This window comes from Pungitius pungitius, chromosome 12, assembly GCF_949316345.1.
Source record: "Pungitius pungitius chromosome 12, fPunPun2.1, whole genome shotgun sequence".
NCBI lineage: Eukaryota > Metazoa > Chordata > Actinopteri > Perciformes > Gasterosteidae > Pungitius > Pungitius pungitius.
The window spans coordinates 5,629,177-5,649,766 of record NC_084911.1 but is presented as its reverse complement, the minus strand read 5'-3'; the positions used below and the strand labels follow the sequence as shown (position 1 = coordinate 5,649,766).

The following is a 20,590-nucleotide window of genomic DNA, read 5'->3' as shown; positions in this document are numbered from 1 at the left end:
ATATGCGATTCAGGCTCAAGTTTTAGTAGCTTTACTCACAATCAGCGAGCAATATTCAAACCAAACAAAGGCAATTTTGACCAACTTTTTTTCAAATTTGAGTGGGCCATGGGTGTCTTTTGTCCAATCTGAGCCTCTTTTATGTAAATATTTCTTTGGAATATGAAAGCGGTGGATTCCCCTCGTTTGAACTAAATGGATGAAACACTGTCTTGGTCGGCATTAATGCTAAGGACGGGTATTTCCTCTAAAAGATTAACAAATATAACCACGTTTTTTGGCATGCAAATACCTTTTTATACTTTTTTTGTAACTACGGTGGGGGTTGTTATTGCTCGCGTTTGACACGTGGATTTGCATTTTTTTTAAACGAAGCTCCCCCCTTTAAACCAAAATCCTCATCGTGATTGGTCGAGGAGAGGAAGAATTATCGCTGTTGCCCTACATGAACCAATTAATTGAATCCACATCCTAGGACGACAAAAAGGCATGCGACGTTTTCAAGAAAAGGACCTTATATTTTTGTAATAGCTGACTTCGCAACTGCCACACGACAAAACACAGTCAGTATAAGGTAATTACTAAACAAGAACAACATTATGCACCGGTGAAATGTGAAATGTAACAAAGTAGATTTAGCCAACTAATAAATGCAAGTACAAAGTTGTGGTAACACTTATGTGAAGAATTGCCTGGTGTGTAATAATCAGAATAACGTAATGGCCAGGGGAACAATTCACAGGATGCCCACCAGATGGAATACATAAAATAATCAAAGGAGCTCCGTATTTACCAGCCACAACATTACACAATAATGCACCAATAAATATAATCCAGTAGTGCATTTACATGGCCTGTATAATGTGCGCTGTCATTTTTCAGAACTTGTATTAATTATTTTTTTATTTTTAATAAAAATGTTTTTGTTTTTTTCCTGTTCGATCTGGTTGGAACTATGTCATTATCGTCTCTCTCCCCCGCTTTAAATGTATTTTGTTAAACCAACAGTGTAATTGTTCAGGCACAGCTGTGGACACCACTGAGGTCCTTCCATAAAGTCCATATCCCTGACGCGACCGCTTTTCCCCTTTCCCCCTTATTATAGGCTTTCATTTCTCAATGAAACGCTTTAAGAAGCTTTACCCTGCTGACACCTCCGTTACGGGAAGCCCGGTGGGAATGGGACACTTCTAGTTCATTTTTATTTTTATTCAGAAGTAATTAGGGTACATCAATGCTACGATACCGGACTGCAGCTGTGGACAAGTCAAGGTGCCGTTAGCGAGACCGTTGAGGTGCACAACAAGACGAAGCGCAGTCGGCACAAGCTTCGACGTCACCCGCCGCGGAAACAACAACAACAACAACAACAACCACGCTGCCAACTCGAGCATCTTTTCCCGTCTCGCCATTTCGGCTATAGTGGAGCGGGACGTCGTGGTGAGGGGCGCGGGGAGCGGAGCGGTCTCTGTTAACATACCCGGGCGGGCGGAGGACAGCATGGCTGCCGCGAGGGGAGCCGGGAGGTCCGCCTCGATATGGGACAATATGCGCGTACGGTTCATCGTCTGCTTCCTCGGAGTCTTCGTGTGTTACTTTTACTACGGGATACTACAAGAGACAATGTAAGTAAACGAGCCGCAGTGAGCAAGGCACATTTCGACCTGTACAGAACCACCTTCAGAAATCGTCACGTTAAACGTTTTCTAACGTTAATTATACTTTATTACACTGCCAAATACAGTGTACGGCATAGCGCGGCAAATGCTGGTGCCTTCTCTGTATGCGATGTTCAGTCGTCACAAAGTGCCGTAATCAATTACTCCTCAAAGGTAAGTGACACAGATGGTGTGTCGTTGACTGAGTCACATAAGTGCATAATGATTATATCGGGTTACAAAATGATGACTCGCACCTGTTTTTTGCACCCCAGCCCTTTACAAACCTAATTTTATGGGCAATAGGATCACTTTTAATAGTGACTATTAGTAGGGTCCCTAAAAATAGTGACCCCTGTTGCCCAAAAAGCAAGCAAACGTTGCGGGTAATGATTGTTTGTCAGTAGTCATTTCGGCATTGGAGCGTTTGTTTTACCTTGTAGACTCATGAAAGCTCAACTCTTTTAGTCTCTACACTTGAGTCTCACTTTCAGATGGTCGGGGATCTTTTTGCACTCAGTGTTGTCTCCTTGACTCCTGCAGCACTCGAGGTGATTATGGTCAGGGAGACCAAAAGGAGAAGTTTAGGTTTGCCCGGACATTGGTCTTCATCCAGTGCATTTTCAGTGCTCTGTTTGCAAAGATCTGTGAGTATGTGCTGTACAGAAAACACACAAAATCGAATGAAGATACATATGTAAACCTCTGAGATTTAGTTCTGAATCCAAATCTTCCTCTTTATCATCAGTGATCATTTTTTTTGAGGGCTCCAAGCCGGATCTGACCAAGAGCTGGCTCTATGGGCTGTGCTCCCTCTCTTATCTTGGAGCCATGGTGTCCAGTAACTCGGCCCTTCAGTATATCAACTACCCCACACAGGTGAGTCTGCCCAATCATCAACAATACTGGGATTATATGGTTATTTCCAATGTATTACTACTTGCTGCTGTTGTATCCTGAACCTATGGTTTATCTCTTCTAGGTGTTGGGTAAATCCTGCAAGCCCATACCAGGTACATCTGACATTTAGCTTTCTGCTCTTAGCCTTCATATCACTTGGTTTCCTCACTGTCACATACAATAGATTTTTTTTTTTAAACAGAAATTCTGTTATTATAGTACAAGTAATTCCTTGCAGCTGGTAACGTATAATGCCATGTTCTTATATTATTGTTCTTTTTTCACTATATGCTAAAAAATCTGAATTGGGAAAAACTCAAACTTGACTTCCTCAGAAGCTGCCAGTTCATAACAGGCATATTTCCATGAGTGTTTGCAAACGGGAGATATTCCGAAATATTTCTAAACTTCACAACATTATTGTTGTATCTCACTCAAAGCGGGGTCATCTCTTGCTCCATGAATATAGACACACACTTAAAGTGTGGCAAATATTTCACAATCCAGATTTTGCCCTCTCAGACTTGAAGGCCTGCACCCAGTTCAGCTTTACCTCACCCCAAGAAATCTCTCCCTGGTACCCATGGCTTAAAAAAAATCGTCTATCATGCTGTTGTTGTGTTGTTGCAGTGATGATCCTCGGTGTGACAATACTGAGGAAGAAGTACCCGCTGGCTAAGTATCTGTGTGTGCTGCTTATTGTGAGCGGTGTAGCGCTGTTCCTCTATAAACCCAACAAGAGCTCAGCTGTTGCAGATGACCATGTTTTTGGGTTTGGAGAGATTCTGTTGGTGAGTTAAAAAACAGCTTTTATGTTCCATCCATCTCTCCCCATGCTCCAGTTATTGTGACACGTTGCAGATCACTCTACGCCTCTGCTGCAACCCCTCTGAGACACTTCTATGTCTCATAGCTTGGGGGTGTGTTTTTATCTGTGTCGCAGCTGGTGTCTCTGACATTGGATGGGTTGACCGGTGTGGCTCAGGACCACATGAGGGCGCGCTTCCAGACCAGTGCCAACCACATGATGCTGAACATCAACTTGTGGTCCACTCTGGTGCTGGGGTTCGGTGAGTCCAACACGCATTCTTTCCAAACTCTTTCTTTTCTCGAACCCAATGTGTGGTGTGAAGCCCAAGGATATGAGCAAGGAGTGTTTCAGTCCACACTAATGTCCAAAATTACTGCCTAATTATTAAACAGCAGCTATACTGTATGTCATATCACTTTGACAATATTTAGTGGCAATCCAAGTCAGTAAAATTATTCCGACCAAAACCCCAAATAGCCACGTTAGAGGCTCTTTAAAAAATAAACTTTGCAGAGGATCAGAAACTCGTCAATGCGAAGAGTTTAGTGTTCTCTGCATAAATTGGGAATTCTGCACCTCAAAGCCTTCAATTATGTGAGAAGATTGCTCTATAAAACTGAAGAGTGAGACACTTGGAATAAATACAACATAATGAGAGGTTTTCCAAGGTGAGGCACTAATGGAAAGATAGATAAAGATCACAAGGTCAACACCAGGATGAGGACTGGGAGACGCTTATCATTCCTACTAGACTAATCGGCAGTGTCGGCTATCTCTCAGTACGAGTCCTTCTCTCCTGTTTTTTCCCGAGATACGACAGTGTTCTTGTACCTCGGCTATTGCCAAGCCGGACCCCCCCCCCCCCACACACACACACACACGCTCTGTTTTACTGTTTTTCACCACTTGGTGGTGCCGTATAGCCGCACAAAGGACACGATGGTCTGACTTTTTGACACGTTCTGGTCAATCAGCGAGTTGTTATAGATTACATCATTTTAATTTCCTATTGACACTTTTATCCTTTTTGCTCTCAGCGGTTTTGTCGACAGGCGAAATATGGGAGTTCCTAAGTTTTACAGAACGCCACCCCAGCATCATCTATAATATTGTTCTGTTTGGACTGACCAGTGCTTTAGGCCAGGTGGGTGGATCCTTGTATGAGAGGAAAGTTGAAGTTGTTGTAGCATTGATCATAGTTTTGAAATAAGTGCCCCAAATAATATTTGTAAATAAGTGGGGTTTTTTTCTTTTTTTTACACTTCCTTACCAGACCTTCATCTTCATGACGGTGGTGTACTTTGGACCTCTGACTTGCTCCATCGTCACCACCACAAGGAAGTTCTTCACCATCCTCGGCTCGGTGATCCTCTTTGGCAACGTCATGAGCACAATGCAGTGGTTTGGCACCATCCTCGTGTTCCTCGGTGAGCGTAAATTCTCGTTAAACTGTCTCGTCGCCCTCTTTGGGTTTGTTGTCACTCTATCACGTGCTACTTCACCCTGCAGCTTTCTCATTAGTGTCGTGGATTGCTTTAATGTCCATGACCGTCTATAACACAATCAGAGGCTCGACAGAACACAGTTGAAGCCGTGAACTGTAGCCTTTTGGTCCAGTGGTAAATTACGCATTGAGAGTATAATTGAAGGGGTCTGTGAATATAATGCCAAAATAGATGGAAAAGAGGCAGCTGTGCTCAGCCTGTTTTATTTGTATTCTTTGAATTTGTCTTTTCGTTTGTATTTTTTGTTAAGCTGCTGATTCTTTTCTTTGCTCCTTAATCACATCTTTTCTTTTTGCCTTTCAGGGCTCGGATTTGATGCTAAATTTGGCAAAACCCCCAAGAAGACCACAAACTGAATCTTCTGGAGCACACCAGAAAGACAAAAACATTGCAAATGAAAACACTCAACAGCGAGTATGTTATTTTCATAAGAGGTCCTTTATGAATTATTCAAGTACAAACAGATATTTAACTTAATTGTATTTAAGAGTCCAGCTTCTGTTCTATACTGTTGATGTATTAAAAATACATTTTACTTGGGATCAAATCCTGAATGTATTATGACAAGCCATTAACATTTTTTAAACCACACTTTGTGGAGTATTTGGACTTGTTGAAAGACATTGGGGGGAATATGCTGTATTTAGACAAATATTTTACGTTTCTGAAACCAGCTCATCTCCTCTGGATGGATGTTGAAACCAAGTAAGGTGTAAAACGTTTTTTCCAGCGTTTAACTAAGAACTCTCCATCAAGTCATGCTTGGTTTACAAATTGTTGCTTGAACAAGCGTAATCATTACATACGTAGTTTATTTCTTGGCAAACAATCAACCAAGTAGCTTTTCATTTATAAAACAAGGTTGTAACCTGTTCTGTTATATCAAGTCTTACTATCAAATTGTTTTTACTCTTTATTTTCTACAAGATGAAAATAACTTGCCATTAAAGGGAAATTGTGATATTACATGGTACTTTTGTTACAAAGATTTGTTTGATTCACTTTCCTCAGTTTACATACTCACTTGTGATTGGGTGTCACTTCCTTTAAAAACAGTTGCAAAATAACCCAAAACACTCAGTCGTTATTTACCAGTCATTTATGTATCAAAGCAAACAACATTCAAAAGTATGTCACCATCTATTTTTACCACATTGCTCTTAAATCGTGGGGGAAAGTAACATTTACTCAAGTAGTTTATTTGTTATACATACTCTCCAGACTCCACTACATTTCTGAGGTAGATATTGTGCTTTTTACTCTGAGCTGAAACATTACATTCATAATCATAAAAATGCATCAATTATTCGATCAGTTATATATTTTGTAGTCTTTTTCCATATTGAGTACTTCTATTGGAACTTATGGTATAATGTGATGCCTAGTTTCCTTGGAGACATGTTATATGGCAGCACTCAAATTGTATTAAAACTTTTAAGTAAAAGATCTGAACACTTCCACAATTACACTTAAACATTTTCACCACAGATAAGTCATTTAGAGAAGAAAGACTAACATGTAGCTGAAGCAATGTGTGGATCTCCTTTTTGAAAAGTCATGTCAAGTGTTAAAGGCTTAAAATAATAGTGCTTAAAATAGTATTACACTGAATTTGGAAAGTTTATCTTTGCCCAAATAGCGAAACTGCAGCGAATCAGGATTTCTGTTCTCGCCTTCACCGCGAACTCCTACAAACCACCTGAAAATAGAAAAACAGATTAAAGGACATTGGACAGGTCCTCGCTACTCCTTGCGACTGAGGACGAAGTGTTCGCAAGTCAGTGGTCGTTAACCGTGTGGATGAACACCAGGAATTCCGCTTTGCAAACTTTATCTCCAACATTTTCATGGCCTTAGGCATTTTCTGTCAACATATAACCAGGACATTCTGATTTACCATTAAAAATGAAAGCCTCTCAAAATACCATAAATGAGCTCATTGGTTTCCTTCAAAATCTTTCACAAGACTTTTGGTCTATTTCAGGTTAAATAAAAGGTAACTAAAAATAGTTAGAGTAATTCCACTTCAGCGTTGTAGTACACATCCCAAAGGTGTCTGCTATATTAGTTATATGATGTTATGTTATATGAAATTATAACTATGAAGTATGATACTATGTCTGTTAGTCCTATATTATGTTCTATGATATTATTCCTATATTATATGATTAGCCATATATTATGGTATATGATATTAGTCCTATATTATGTTGTACTTCATTGTTGGCACGAGAAAGTGCAATATTCACATTGTTTCCAGTCGGAGGAAGTCCGAGGAGTGAGGGGCGAGCTCCAGCTCTCTGGTCATTTCCGCTGTTCATAGTGAAAAATGCTTGTGTCGTCTTTAAAAAGTGATGGTATCTTCACAAAGACGCCTTGAAAAAGGCTCGTGTTTGCCGTAAACCACTCGTTGTGGTCTCTGAAAAATTGTAATAAATCTTTCAAAAGTCTACTTAAGTCAGTAAAGGACAAACAATCATTTCTCTTAAGAAAAAATCCAAGTGTAACATATATACACATGTATGTACATATATATTTATATATATGTGAGTGAATTCTAAAATGACTTTAAAGAGAAGGAACAACCAGCCTTCAAAAATCAGAGCATATATGGAAAATCGACTACCAAAATACAAAGACAGTGTTTGAGTCAAAGTCAATTCAAGTTAATAAGTTGAGACAAAAAGTTAAAACAAGCTGTAAACAATCAATCAAATAATAACATCCTTACACAAGTAGTGTTGTTATCAATATTCTTATTTAACTTTTAAAAGGTGATGGTTCAAAGTGGGCCTAGGTCGAGGGGGGGCGAAATTTTAGTATCGCCTAGGGCAGCCAATGGCTAGAGCCGGCCCTGGTGGGGGGACAGGGGGGACACGGGAGACCCGGTCAAGATGAAAGGAACCACAAAAAAACAGCTTTAAAAATTGATAAAAACAGTTTTTCTGTTTAAGGGCCCAACATGTTACAATCCCATCATCAAGCCACCATGTCTGACGTGTTGGACACCTTGGGTGTGATGCCTTCCAAAGACCTTTTAAATCCGGTCCCACAGTCCCTGGAGTAAGATGATTTTGAACGTGGTCACGTTGCCCCCTGTTGGTTTTAAGGAGTATCATCAGACTGAGAACAGCTTGTTTTAAGAAAGCTGACCAACGGGGGAAAGGATTCTCGTTGAGGATGAGTGGGACTCGCAAGGGAGAATACTTACTGTGGATTTAAAGATAGCAGGGATGTTGTCTGGGTGTTTCCTTTTTTTTGTGCATTTATACTTTGCACGTTAAACTGTAACAGAGGAACTGTGATATTTTAACTTTTCAGACACGTACACACAAACAGTCTCACTCAATCTCTTTTGGATCAAAGAGCTTTAATTGAGTCTTGACACTAAGGCCCCTGAATTAGAATGATCTCCTACTATAATCCTAATCTTGTTTGTTCTTCACTTCCTTTGTCTCTGTCTCTCCCTTCCTATTTTTATCTCGTTTCCTCTTCTGCACCGCCTAAGAATCTGTTTTTCTTCACATCTTTTTCTTCAATCACCCTCTCCCAGGAGAGGTGAGTATCTGACAAACATGGGAGATAGGAGATGTAAGGTTAGGTCTTCCTGCTGGGAACAGAGGGACAGACAGATGGTGTGACTTGGTGATAACCAGGACATTCAGATGTACCATTCGAAAAGCCTCTCAAAATACAATACTCCCAATCACCAGACTACATTTGGTCATTTTCAGATTATATTTAAAAGGAAACAATCTATCTTTGTATGACCATTCCACTTCAGGCAGAGAGTACACATCACCATGGTGTGACTTGGTGATAACCAGGACATTCTGATGTACCATCCCAAAATAAAAGCCTCTCGAAATACCGTACATGACCCAACTTCCTTCGAAATCTTTCAAACGGTGTTTTTTGTAAATTGCTCCCTACGCACATAGTTGAATAATTCTTACGGCAAAATGCAACTTTTAGAGCCCAAGGTCTCAAGAGCACACTGCGTGGATTTAAGAAGAATCAGGTTTAATCCCTGGGAGGAGTTCGGTTTTTATAACTGTAAGAAATTATGAAAATATGCCAAAAAGGCACATCTTCAATGATCAAATGCAGCGCCCCCTAATCTTGAAAAATTATGAAAGAATTAGGGTGTGTTCAGGGGTTCAATGTTTACACATGCTACAATTTTGGTGAGGGCAGGCCTAGTCATTTGGAAGTTATAAATCTTGTCAGATTAAGCCACACCCCTTGCAAAGTAAATTAGCCAATATCTCATCAAAACAATGAGTTATCATTCTGATATATCAAGGGCACATTGAACCATTAATGATCCACTGAAGGTTTCGTGAGAACCAACCTCAGCGTTAAGGAGAAATTGCCAAAAATGTCCCTATAGAGCATGTCGAATAGCACCTGTGTGCCAACTTTCAAGTTGATCGGACATTGGAGGGGAAACTGGCCTGGTGTGGTCTTTTTAAAATCTCTAGAGGGCGCTATAGAGACATTTCTTCATACCCAAATGTGAGACCCAAAAATTATTTAATTTTTTAACAGTCCAGATATCCATGCCAAATTTAACAACGTTAAGAATATGATAAAGGCCCCTAAAAGGCCTGCAGTTTGATGAGAATAATAATAATTGCTTGAAATACAATAGGTTCCTCTACGACTAGTCGTAGCGAGGACCCAAATAATGCCTTTGTGGAATCATAATGATGTTTGAGGACGAAAAACTTTTCTTTCGATTCGTATAAGCAGCGGTCTCACTATGACGCAGCCAGTCCTCACAGTGACGCAATAGACCACCACCCGGTTATTCCTTTGTTCACGAAATGCTGGCATTTCAATCAATTAAAAAAATGCACAAGGTAGGGATAGTACAAAACATGATCAAACGTAGTCACAACACGAATAAATACACATTATTCATTACAAATAAAAAAAGGAATAAAGAACTATATCGAATCTAGCTATATTGAGTGAATGCGGCATTAACATGATAAACATTTAATATGTGTTTTTTGCCAGAATAAAATGCAACGTGGAAATAAAAGCTGATGTGGCAGAGCAGAAAATTGATAAAACCCAACAAAATGTATATGTATTTGTTGCATTTAGTGCGACATAAATGATCTCCGCGGTGCCCATAACTATTACTAATGGTGTGTTTTTACATAATATTGGTCAGGCACTATCAGTAGCATCCTACTCTCGTGCCTTCATCACTCGGCGTTCCGCCCGATTTGGCAGATTTAATTTCGCAGCGTTTTGGCAAGTGCGGCCGTAACCCCTTTCACATCTGTACAACCTTCACTGACGGGACAATGCTGGCCGTAATGCGCAGACAGCTCAAGAGCCACCCGGCTGTAAGTACAACACAGTGACCTACAATGAGGATCCGCGCTGGAATGCTTTGGTTCAAACTTCCGTCACCGTCGTCTGCGAAGTCGTGCTGCTAACCTGGTTTAGCTAAACTAGCTTAACTAGCCATAGCCCGTTGGTCTTTGACCGCACTGACTTTCAGAAGTTATGTTAAATATCAACGTTAGATGAAACTTCACTTTTTAAAATGTACTTCTGTAACTACGGTGGAGTAATGGAGAGTCTCGTTGTGTAGCAAGTGACAAGACTTTGAACGTGTTTGAGTCAAATCAGGTCAAGGCGTCAGCCAAAAGTCGATAGCAAGCGATTGTTAGCCACGGAGAGGGTCCTCCGTGCTGGAAATAGCCCGAGATGCTACTTATAGCGAGCTAGCTGGCTAGGTAGCGTTAGCAAGTAGCATTTCTAACTAACGTTAGGTCTACTCTCACTGGAATTTCACATTCAAACCACACAAAGGATTGACGTACAATTTAGTATTGGACTTCATTATGTTCACTAAGTTAAGAAGCAGTAACTTAAATAGTTTCGGTTACAAGTTGATAACGCAGTTAAGTTTAAACTGCTGGATCTTAATATATTGTGTCAATACTAAAGGCATAGTGAATCAATCCAAGTTCATCTTTTATAAAATAACGATCAAATTAAAAAAGACACTCGCCCAAGGACATGTTTGCTGTCTATACAAGCTGTCAGCTGACTCGGTGTTTACTCTTCTTGAACTGTGACATTTAGCCTTGATGCTGGTCCCTTTTTAATATTCCTCTCTTCCTACAGCTGATCCCCCTTTTCTTCTTCATCGGTGGAGGGGCAGCCATGTCCATGATGTACCTGGCTCGTCTGGCCATCAGAAACCCGGATGTGAGGTGAGGATTTCAATTGTGACACGTTTCGTGTATTATTATTCTTCAATGGCTGGACGGATAGAAGTGGGGGGGGAAAAAGGTGTTATTACTCGCCCACAAATTCTAAGTGTCAAGTTACTCTTGATTAATCTTTCACAATGTGAACCTGATTCTCCTCTCCAGCTGGGATCGCAAGAACAACCCAGAGCCCTGGAACAAGATGGCCCCAACCGATCAGTACAAGGTGTGCCTCCGTCTCCTCTTAGGAAGGCTTACTAACAACCCTTTCTTGCAGTTTATTTTCAGTGCTGAAGGTGATTATTTTGAGGGATCATGTTGTGGCTGTTTGCCAGAGCTGTGGCTGATCCGTGGTTTAGTCATTGTGTTATGCCTAAAGACATAATCTGGTTAACTTTGACTTGTAGAAGCTAATCTGATAAGGTGATTAATTACGCTCACTTGATTACTACAAAGGTAGTCGGAGGAGAATGCTGATATATTTAACTTCATTAAAAGAAGTTTTTATTGCCGTTTAAACTGGTTATGTAACCTTTAGGGTAAGTATGGAATTATGTTGTAAAACACATCCCAAAACAAACTTATCACATTGACTCATTTTTTTGACATTGAATTTTTATCTTAACTGCTTGTTCTTGACCTAAGATTTGCATTTGTATTTTTAGTTCTATGCAATCAACCTGGACTACAGCAAGCTGAAGAAGGAAGGCCCTGATTTCTAAAGATCCCATCTGCTGGAGCAAAAGCACAAAGATCAGTTGATCCGCACAGCCCCGCAAGGAGCTTCTATTGGGAGCCCAAGGGATGCAGAGGCTAAATCCGCACAGTGAATCATTTAAGTTTCCTCATTGCATCCAATTGGAATTTGTAAAACCATGTGTTACTTCTCATTTTCAATAAATTGAAGGAGTCTTGTCTCCTCCATACAGAGAAAAGAACCAGTTTCATTCCACTAGATTCCATTTTTGGGACCCTTTGCTTTTAAAGGCCTTGAGCTTCGGTCATGTATTAGTTTGTATTTTCACTTTAAGGCGTCACCCCCTAGAACGCCCTCCACACTCACAATCATACCATGCTTGGCTGTTACTATATGGGCTGTGCTTCCCCCCCCCCCCCCCCCCCTCATTTCACCTTGTCCTCTTATGACCACTGCGGTGGAGTTAAGTGCCAGACTGTTCTTGGCTGCCTTCCTGAGCCTTGTTGGTATGGCATTGGCAGATTTGAACCTTTTACTTCTGTGGCTATCTTGAGGGTGAGGTAATAAAACCTCATTACTATTTAGTCTCCTTAAAAAGGCCTCGCCAGAGCTTCTGAGGACGCATTTTCCGAGCTTTCAGAAGGAGCCGTGTAAAAGGATGAGTGAGACAAAATGGCTTTCCGTGTTCGGGTGCAACACTGAAGAGATGCCGGACACGTGGAGGGGTTCCTCCTCATAGAATGCCATCACACTCTCCGCAAGATGAGATTGTAAATGTCAATGGGTCGCGCGCTGCCCTATATGCAACTCGGGGAAACTGCGACGAGGATGAGCAGGCAACGCGGTGCAGAAAATGTCAAGGACACCTTCATATTTGAATAGAAGCCCAAGTCTAAATCTTCACCCACCCTCCAGGCTGCCGAGGCGCTTGTGTATCTCCTTTTCTTCACCTGGCGAAGTGAGAATTAACTTGAGACTCGGGCATGTAGCGCCGCTACGTTAAGGAACAGCATTTACATTTTTCTGGCACCGTCAGTTCGGTTATTCTAGAAGTTGGAAATAACCCAAAGTGCTGTGACTTTCCTCAGCTTGTTTATTTTGTAATGTAATCCGTGTTTTTCCACTTAAAACGAAATAAAAGTTAGTGACATGCTGCGTCTGTGCCTCGTTCTATGCCGCCGCTGATGAGCCTCATGAGCAAGGATTTGGCACCTGATGGAAAGGTTTGGATCACCTGAAGGTGAGCAGAAAGTCCAAATTTGATGGGGATACATCTGGTAGGTTTCCAGACGTTAAACTCAAAACCACAAGTTAAGTTAACAAATAGAGGAAAAGTATCACTTTTTTTAACCAAATAATTTGATCGATGGTTTGTTACCATGAAGTAGTGGATTCTGGAGGCTGTCTTTATATTATTTTTTATCTGGACCGATAGTCAAAACATAATACCAATTAAACTATTATTCTCACGGTTTGTTAGAATAATAATTCCTTTAATGCAATAGGTTCCTCTACGACTAGTCGTAGCGAGGACCCTAATAAGACTGCCAGGCAGAGGGTTCAGAGGTCAAATGTCCACGTGGTGGTGATTTCTCTGGGGATGGTGGCAAAGCAAACCCATAGAGCCAATCTGACCTGCACCTCTACCCTTCCCCATCCGCTGACCCCTGACCCCTCTGTTCAATACGGCCCTTTTCGGGCCACGTAACAAAAGCAACGAAAAAATAATGGGAGAATTATGTGTGGCGAGGCGCACGGTGACTGCTGCTGCAAATTGTCTCCTAAGGGTCATGACAAAGATCAGGCAGGGGAGACGCAGGGGGAGTGCAGCGGACACAAAGCCCTGACTGAAGCGTTTTCACAGTGAGTTCAAAGTGTGCGCAAGTGAGTGATGAATGAACGTGTCATCTCCCATCCATGCACAGATGTCTTTGTTGCTCAGTAACACAACAGCTCCCTGGAATTATTATTTTAGTACCAACGTGCTGTTACTGACTTTATCTTTGCTTACTTAAAAATGTCTTGTTCTCGTCCTCTTGGGAGCAGCACAACAATCTGCAAGAAAACCCCCATGTTATCACCACCTACGTCCAACAGATAAGGAGCGACATAATCAATGATTATCTGGCATATGTAAGTCCAATATGTACTAAACACTCGGCTGTGTTCACCAGCTCGTTGCCGACTTTGTCCAACCGCATTTTTGGTGTTGTGCACAAAACACTGCATCAAATTATCACATGGCCTTTGACGTTAGTGATATCTCCTCCCCTTTAGTGCTCTTCTTTTTCCCTAAACGCAGATGGGATGATGTTGATTGTCCTTCTATCTCCTGCTTCGAATTTTGTGAACTTCCGATCTGCAGATCGCGAAAGCGTGTGTGGTCTCACAGAGACGTGAAACAAGGCCACACATGAACACACCCTCTTGAGTTTATTACTGTACTGGTGTTCTGACACAAGGAAAACCGTGGCTTTTCAATCCAAACTCTTGGTGTCAATATCGCCTCTGCGATGCCTTGGTTAGCTCTCAATTACCTCTCTGTTTTCCCGCAGTCATACACAGTCACACTCACGGATGCATTATGAAGGGAATAAACTTGCGTCCCTTCCTTGCGGTGAGCTGTGTGGGGTAATGAGGGAAAACCTTTTCTCCCCCTGATTCCCGCAAAGGGAGGGTCTCTCATTTTTAGCTCTGTACTCGTACTGTTTCACCGCTGCTTTGTCCTTTGTTTTTTTCCTCTTTCGTCATTCCTTTTCTTCCGAGGGTTTTTCCGTTTCACCTAGCCCAGACACGGACACGCACTTCTTTGTTTTTCCTTTGCGGCCGTAGAAGTTTTATTCCAACAAAATCACATTGATCCTTGAGCTGGCTCACACGGGATGACAAAGTGCCATTTGCAGCAGATGCGCAAAAAAAAAGGTCAGGGCTGTCGATGTATTTTTGCATGAGGGATTGAGTAAGGACACTGCAATTTAACAACCATCTCAACAGGAATACCACAGGAATTAATCATCCACGATATCTCAGGGACAGAGAAGCTGTGCGAGCATGCTTTATGTGGTGTTTCAGAAAATGCATCACTCACTTTGAAGCCAATATAGCGCTGGGTCGGCTGGATGGTTAGAGATTGTCTCATAAATACAAGGTCTCGGGTTTGATCCCTAAAAAAACAACAGTGTGTCTCTTGTTAAAGTGTCCTTGATCAAGACAGTGGATGCTTCAGGATAGATTGTCAACCAAATGAAAAGGGATTTGTAAGCTGAACAGCAACATCTAATGAGTGGTTACTCTGCTTTGGATGGAAAGATATGAAGAATAATAACAAACACAGGCAGACACACAAGACACAAGTTCCCATCATCATTGGCATCTGTGTTTGGATTAAATCTGTTTTTTTCCCTCCTTTCTTTCTGGATCCATGGTAGGAAAGCAGGTCAAAATTTAAATAGCTGAAAATAGAACATCTGGCTGGGCCTTGTCAGTCAGCAGTGCGTAATGAAATATGGAAATTGGGGCGCTCTTCAAAGACATACGGGCCTCCGGGTGCCGTCCCGGGTCTCAAGCAGGCCCCTCAGCAGCCCCGGTGGAGCCCCGCCCCTCTGAAAACGTGGGCTACATTTCCAGGTGCCGCCGCCGCGGCCTCGTCCGCGTCCAGTGCCAGCTCGTTAGCGCTCACAGCCTGGCGGAGCTGGCAGCTGGCATCATTAAACTTCAAACCGGCTTTCGACCCAGGGTGCCGCTGCAGGGAGAGACCGCCCGCTCCTCCGCCTGCCAACAGCTGATTAGAGCCACGCTGACACCGGCAACCAGACCCCATCCACGCGCTATCCGAAACGACATATCCACACACCAGCAACCACACCGCCCGGCCTCCAGGGACGACCCCCCCCCCCGAGCCTGACGGAGAGAGCGAGTGTAATCCGACAGATTCGATCAATACGAGGACCATCCAAATGTATTCAAAGTCAACGTGCGTCTTTACAAAGACGTCTCTGTTGGCTGATAAAAGCAAAGCGGCCCCATAACCAAATGCTTCCATGTTGATGCTCAGTGTATCCACCAGGGACTGGTGAGTAAGGCAGGTGTCGCCCGATGGTTGGTGTCGCTCTCCACCCACATACGAGCACATATGAACAGAGGTGTGCTCACAGCCAGCTGTGGTTGTCTGAGGCGTATCCTTGTATAGCGTCAGACACGTGACAGGTATGTTTTCTGTTGTGCTTAACTAAACAACTCAAACCAGCGGGCTTTTGGGCAGATTTCATATTTTTTTGAGTGCAGTTGCAGCCTTTGAAAGTTGCTCACAGAAGCAGTTTGGGACATCTGACACCAGGCGCGTCGTCGTGGCCTTTGGTTCGCCACGAACAAGAGGCAAACCTGATGTTTGAAGAAAAAGTCCACAGTAAAATGTATTGACGCTATGGACGCACGCTGTTTTAGGGGTTTCATGTTTTTATCGTAGATTTCCTAGATTTTTTGTCGCATTTTGTAAAACCTCAGCCCAAGCAGATAGAGTTTTAGGTTTTTTTAAAGCAAGAGCAACTGATCTGGTGTGTCGCAATTCATCATCTGGATGAAGCGTATCTTCTTTTGCGTGTTGTTTGTCTCCACAGAATTAGACTTATTGAAAAACGCTTGAGCAATAAAAGGCAACCTCCTGCGCTCCAACCTAATGTCTCTATTCAAGATTGTGATCATTATTCACTGTAAGATGTTGTAGTGTAAGAGTTAGATTACATATATTATATTACATCATTCTTCCGGCAAAACTTTAAAATGCGCCTTAATAGAGCAGGTGCGCTGAGCTCAGAGGCAACACAGTCCCTTCATTTTCTTTTGATATGATTTTCTTTAAGGATATTGCCTCCAAATAGATGTTGGCCATTTTTGCTCATTCTTTGCTTTCCAATCAAATGATGAAAGAACATTTAATTTGCACTCAATCAGCATCAGATATGGCAGAGCGCCCGCATCTCACCAAAGCCTCAGTGACGCAGATCAGCGCTGGTCCCACTGGAGTCACAAACTGGTTCCAGCTCCAGTATCTTCCTTTTGTATCTTTGCATGCCTGTTCTCTTTCTCTTTCCCCGCTGCTGGGCACGAGCAGAGACTTGCTTCTTTCCATTGCGATCGAGTCATGAATGATAATGGCTTGATTATTTGGCGAAAATTGGTCTCTTTAGATTCATTTCATGTACGGTGATAATTGAGGAGCTCGGTCCGTCGGCATTATATCAAACTGTTGGAGTGACTTTCACTAGATATCCCTCAGTCAGTTATTTGGGTTAGTGGAAAACTAATTTCAGTGCAGTGGGAAAATCTCCTTTAAATCAATGTATTACAAAACTGCAAGGCTTGGCAACACTCTCCTGTGAGTAAAAACCGATCTCCCAAGAGACCCTGTTGTTCATCCGAGGGCTCTCCAGCAAGTTTGGACATCCCTTTGGGCTCCGTGTCGTTGAATCGTCCACTCTGTTCTTCTGCAGAGCAACCGCCCGAAGGAGACTCCCCACAGCCAAACACCGGATCTGAGAAAGCCTATTTAAATATCAATAACTACCTTGGGATTTGGTCCGATTGGTTTATCGTTGATAGGGAGCTTTTGCTACAACCATAACTTTCTTCCTGAATGGCAGCGAATCCATTAATGTGCTCTAAAGGCTCCCCTGGGAGCAGCGTGGGCTGCTGGGAGCTGCTGGGAGGAGAGACAGACCATTAATGCCTTTAGTCAAATTTTGGCTCTACTCATAATGAAACAGACGCTCCCAAATATCAATACTAATTCTGGTAAAGCCCAAACAGGGAATAATTTATCATTTGCAGAGGGATAATGGGGAACAGGTCCGAGGTCTGAAGGAGCTACTCTATCGAAAGCGTTTGGATTTTTCTTCCTCCACCTCCCTTCAACGAGAGCTGTGTGCGTCGCTACAAACAAATGAGCAGCAGGTCAATAGGAGGTCCACTAGAACAACTAATGTGGGTGGCTCGCCTTTTGAAGGATCCCTAATGAGCTTCCTGCGGATCTTCTGAGACCATGTATTGATTTTTCTCAAAAGCGATGACCCAAAGGTCACCAAACCACCGCGATGGACCTCGATTCTCGGCTTATCGCGGTGCCACACAGTCCAGGGCACATCTAAGGTATATTGAAAGCTTCACATCAGTTTGGCACCTCTCCCCCTCGATCCCATTGCAAAAACAAGATGCCTACTTGAAGCCTCCATAAGCTGGCATTGTTGAGAGACCTTGAGGGGCCACGTTTTGTCTGTACAGAGGAACGCATCCGCTCAGCCAGCATTTAGTAGCAAAGATGCAGTTGTTGCTTACGTCCACCTGGAGGCAGCACAGTGTTTGTGGGAGAAAGAGTCGTTGGGGGTGAGCCCTCACTGTAAGCAGTTGACCCTTGTGGCGGTGGAGGGTTTGGTATCGGTCTCCCGTGGCACGCGGCCCTCAGGTCGGGGAGGCGGGTAGGGGGGTGGGTGGGGGGGGGGGGGGGGGGGGGGAGCTGGACAGACCGAAGAAGCAGCGCTGGGAACGGAGCGGAACTTTCGGACTCCATCTGTCGCTTCGTCCACAGTGGAGAAGAGAGGAGACGGGGAGAGCCAGAGACAGGTGGGCCCACCCCTCACCAGCTGGCACTGCAACCAGCATCTGCCCACAGTCACGGCAACTTTCCTCTCTCTCCTCGTCATCCAAGATCAGACAGCTCACAGACTCCCTCCCTCACTCCTCCAAAACACCCCTTGTATGCGTTTGTATTGTATGGCCCAGAAAAATGAGAAGCACTTAATGTCAGGCAGTTTCAGAGCAAACCCATGATAGCAAAAACATGATTGTTTCCTGATATAAAATGTTATAGCCTACCTCATTGTAGCTTTAATGGACACCAAGTCGGAGTGACGTCCTCCTACACACACATAATCTGGAGAGGAGTCCACGTACGGCCCCTAAAACTGTGGTCGCGACCCCGGAATGCACTGTACATCGCAACCTGCCGGGCCTACAGGGGGCGGCGTGACCCCCTGCAGACCCACAGTGCTCATTTGACACATTAACGACATGTAACGCCGGACATATGGCCACAGTGCCCCCCCCCCCCCCCCTTTTCCTCTGAATGACATTAGGCACACCAAGCTGCCTCCACTGTGGCCGAGGGAAGAGGAAGTGCTGTGATAGAAGCCCCTCCTCCCCCCCCCCCCCCTGCCTAATTCTGCTACATCTCTGGTGGACCAGGCTAATTTAGTTGAAAATTGATACAAGGATGAGGATAAAATGTTAAGCAAGACAATCCAGCAAGTCTGATTAGGCTGTATGTAGCCAATTAGGGCTGCTGGCTCCCATCTGAAGTTGAGCGGACAGCAACCGCAGGCACATTAGCCTACTGGAGAGCCTTTTGTTAGTCCCATAATAATATCATTCCCACACTGTAATATTTAATCAGATTTGTGTCTGAATTAACGTTCTTTTTAATAGCAGACAAACCATAAAACCAAAAGGGCAAAATAAAGCTTGTCTATTATTTCATCGACCGTGGTAACAGGAGAATTTTATGGTTTTTTTAATGCCTTAAATTTGGCCTAACCATTTAGTTTGTGAACATGTGGCTACATCACCACTAAGTAATGTCCAAATATGAATTTGTTGGAGGTATAGTAGAGAACCATAACTATTTTAAAGTTCCCTTTTAAAGAAGAGGAGTCCAATTTAGCAGTTTGCTCCATTTTTGATGTCATCCTTGGGTTTTAAAAGCAACAACATGTTTGTGGAGGGTTTACCAATGCAAGTTGGAGCCTATTATATTTCTGGTTTAATGAAAACTTGCTTCATCAACGCAACTAGAAATGAAAAAAAGGAATTGACATGACAAGCGTAACTTTCTTATTTGGAGTGAAGGCTTGGAGTACTTGGTCACTTGTGCCAGTCCACCAGTTGGGAAATAAACAGCTATGACTTCGCAAAATAGAAATTCATCATCTGAGAACCTCACAGGTCACGTAAAGAGACAAACGAGTGATCAGTGCAAAATAAATACTGCTTCGCCTTGTTGTTGTCTGCATATTAGCTCCAGTACCACAAATTGTTTGTCTCTGGTGCCTGCCGGGTTTAATCTCAGCTCTCCATGGAGCCCAATGTCCATCTATTCACGACAATTAACCTTAACAAATACGCTGCTGGGTTCTGTTTGATGACCCAGGTTGTTGGATGACAAACACATTTTTATAAGCAGCAATATGAGACTGTTTCCTTCCACGAGGACTCAAAGTTATATGCAGAATGGACGGCTCATATGAAGATTGATTTATTAATTCCTTAAGGAATTATCGTTCAGTGTGATCAGACTTATAGACCTTATTTATTGCAAAAACAGTTTGGACATTTGAAAGTTCATAGCATTGCGTGTGGCAAGTACAATGCACTTATCGCATGCATTGTAAAAAAGTACTTTTTCACTCTCACAATATTCTACAAGGTTTTTTAAAATATTGTATAACGTGCACTGCAGTAATAAATGCTGTGTGACAGGCTTCAACACCCTAAAATAAGTGGAAGTTTAATGAGGTGGAAATAGGTATTTCAAGGTGTGATAAAACACCTCTACGAGCAAACGGAACTATTATAGATTTTCTAAAGCATCTGATCTCTCCTCCAAGTAACAGTAAGCACAGAGAGAATAAATTACATGGTGCAAAAATAGGCTGTCTATCAGACAGGAACGTTTGCTTCCAAAACGTTCAGATATCTGTTAAACTAGATTACTTTGAGACAACAGCTGAGGA

General features: G+C 42.7%; 3 protein-coding genes across 3 annotated transcripts in view; all 3 read left to right on the top strand.

Moving 5' to 3' along the window:
• The first annotated feature begins 1,044 nt into the window (after positions 1-1,044).
• Positions 1,045-5,845, top strand: slc35b1 (solute carrier family 35 member B1). The gene is made up of 9 exons (XM_037476976.2): positions 1,045-1,625; positions 2,202-2,305; positions 2,407-2,537; positions 2,641-2,671; positions 3,189-3,349; positions 3,502-3,628; positions 4,407-4,513; positions 4,643-4,796; positions 5,178-5,845. Exons 1-9 carry the CDS (start codon positions 1,501-1,503, stop codon positions 5,228-5,230), a joined length of 993 nt encoding a protein of 330 aa, XP_037332873.2. The 5' UTR covers positions 1,045-1,500; the 3' UTR covers positions 5,231-5,845.
• A 4,232-nt stretch (positions 5,846-10,077) lies between these two features.
• On the top strand, positions 10,078-12,965 carry ndufa4a (NDUFA4 mitochondrial complex associated a). The gene is made up of 4 exons (XM_037477395.2): positions 10,078-10,237; positions 11,028-11,116; positions 11,279-11,339; positions 11,779-12,965. The coding sequence occupies exons 1-4, from the start codon at positions 10,196-10,198 to the stop codon at positions 11,833-11,835; spliced, it is 249 nt and encodes an 82-aa protein (XP_037333292.1). The 5' UTR covers positions 10,078-10,195; the 3' UTR covers positions 11,836-12,965.
• Positions 12,966-15,315: 2,350 nt separating this feature from the next.
• spop (speckle type BTB/POZ protein) overlaps positions 15,316-20,590 on the top strand; it is a 72,640-nt gene continuing 67,365 nt past the window's right edge. Inside the window, 1 exon segment of the mRNA XM_062566201.1 lies at positions 15,316-15,615. Within this exon segment, the coding sequence (XP_062422185.1) occupies positions 15,316-15,615 (300 nt within the window).

Bases quoted from the DNA above. Each gene is read 5' to 3' on its own strand.
- slc35b1 (XM_037476976.2), top strand. From the start codon at position 1,501: ATGGCTGCCGCGAGGGGAGCCGGGAGGTCCGCCTCGATATGGGACAAT. The intron at 2,306-2,406 runs GTGAGTATGTGC...CTTTATCATCAG, and splicing joins TGCTCTGTTTGCAAAGATCT to TGATCATTTTTTTTGAGGGC. The intron at 3,350-3,501 runs GTGAGTTAAAAA...TCTGTGTCGCAG, and splicing joins GGTTTGGAGAGATTCTGTTG to CTGGTGTCTCTGACATTGGA.
- ndufa4a (XM_037477395.2), top strand. From the start codon at position 10,196: ATGCTGGCCGTAATGCGCAGACAGCTCAAGAGCCACCCGGCT. The intron at 10,238-11,027 runs GTAAGTACAACA...CTCTTCCTACAG, and splicing joins AGCTCAAGAGCCACCCGGCT to CTGATCCCCCTTTTCTTCTT. The intron at 11,117-11,278 runs GTGAGGATTTCA...TCTCCTCTCCAG, and splicing joins ATCAGAAACCCGGATGTGAG to CTGGGATCGCAAGAACAACC.